Genomic DNA, 1,598 nt, shown 5'->3' with positions numbered 1-1,598 from the left:
CACTTCTCTCTGATCCCAGAGATATTGTAACTTCGGTTCTCCTAAAGGACTTCTGTGAACCAGTTATGATCAGGGTCACATTTTCCTCACGCCAGCCCCACTAATCACCAGTTTCATTCAGCTTAATTTCACATGCTGTTTTTATTTCTTGTGGGTTCCCACTCACTTGTTTTCTTCTGTCTAAATCAATTTCACAGCGTATTCAACGGGTGGATTCACAGTCAAGAAACTCGTACCAAACATCTCATCAAGAATTGACAAATTACTCAATTTATTGTAACCAGAATATCATTGGATTTTGACCATGGAAGAAGAAAACACCTCTCTGAGTGGGGAGAAACCGTACACGTGTTCTGTGTGTGGTCGAGGCTTCAGCCAATCATCCGGCCTGTCCAAACACAAGCGCAGTCATGACAGGGAGATGCTGTGTAAATGTGGGGACTGTGGGAGGGCATTTAATTTCCCCTGCGAGCTGGAAATTCATCAGCGCTGTCACACTGGGGAGAGGCTGTTCCTGTGTTCCGTCTGTGAGAATGCCTTCACTCGGTCAGCACACTTGCTGCAACACCAGCGAGTTCACTCTGGACAGAGGTCGTTTACTTGCTCTGTTTGTGACAAAGTCTTTACTAATTTGTCCAACCTGCTGAGACACAAGCAGGTTCATACTATCGAGAGACCTTTTAAATGTACAGACTGTGGGAAGTGCTATAAAAGCTCCAGGGAACTGACACGCCATCAAAGTGTCCACACAGATGAGAGACCATTCAAGTGCTCTCAGTGTGAGACTGGGCTCAAGCATTCATTTGAACTCACTCTACAACAACGCACTCACACTGGAGAGGAGCCATTCACCTGCTCCATGTGTCAGAAGAAGTTCACTCAATCATCTCACCTTCGGTCACACCAGCGAGTTCACACAGGGCAGAGACCATATGCCTGCTCCATGTGTGAGAAGAAATTTGCTCATTCATCCCATCTGGTGAGGCACCAGCGTTGTCACAAGTAGTTCCGGTGTTGGGATTTTCCTGTTAATCACATCCATAACTGATCCATGTATATCAGGCTCTTATTCGGTTGATGTTATTAAAATCCAACCAAGTTAAAGTTGCTAGTATTCTCAGTGTCAAGTAAATCAGATATGTAACAATTACACAGTGTGGTGAGCTTTTTAAATAAAGGACACAAGTTTGTTATTTTTGAAGAGCTCTCCCTCTCTCCTGCCTCTTCCATCCTCACCTCCAGCAATAAGTACAGGGAATATATGGAGCTTCTTTGTCACTAAGATTGAGACAATCTGATCAGCTTCCTGTCTCGTTTTCCCCCTCATTCGCTCTTTCGGACAAAGTGCCTCAAAAGTTTTTTTTTCCATGTCCGAGCCCTGGACATATACGTGTCTTCACTCTACCTCCATTTCCTGTCTTGCCATGTTAGAGCTCACCATGTCCAAGACTCTCATTTCCTGCTCCAATGGTCCTGTTCCCATGAAGTGTCTGACCACTGAAGATCTTTATTTTCTCCAATTGTTAATAGCTCCCTTGCTGGTACTGCCCATGTTGCTATAAACCCGTCATATTCAAGTTCCAACCTCTCAATCCCTG

The 1,598-nt window shown here is 44.7% G+C and overlaps 1 protein-coding gene across 1 annotated transcript; it reads left to right on the top strand.

Annotated features, from left to right (window-relative positions):
• The first annotated feature begins 304 nt into the window (after positions 1-304).
• LOC132210201 (gastrula zinc finger protein XlCGF71.1-like) lies at positions 305-1,006 on the top strand. The gene has a single exon (XM_059649626.1). It carries the CDS (start codon positions 305-307, stop codon positions 1,004-1,006), a length of 702 nt encoding a protein of 233 aa, XP_059505609.1.
• Positions 1,007-1,598: the final 592 nt, after the last annotated feature.

Source organism: Stegostoma tigrinum, chromosome 11, assembly GCF_030684315.1.
Source record: "Stegostoma tigrinum isolate sSteTig4 chromosome 11, sSteTig4.hap1, whole genome shotgun sequence".
Classification (NCBI taxonomy): Eukaryota; Metazoa; Chordata; class Chondrichthyes; order Orectolobiformes; family Stegostomatidae; genus Stegostoma; species Stegostoma tigrinum.
This window is presented reverse-complemented; position numbering and strand designations above follow the sequence as displayed.

Excerpts from the sequence above, each read along its gene's own strand:
- LOC132210201 (XM_059649626.1), top strand. The coding sequence starts at position 305 with ATGGAAGAAGAAAACACCTCTCTGAGTGGGGAGAAACCGTACACGTGT.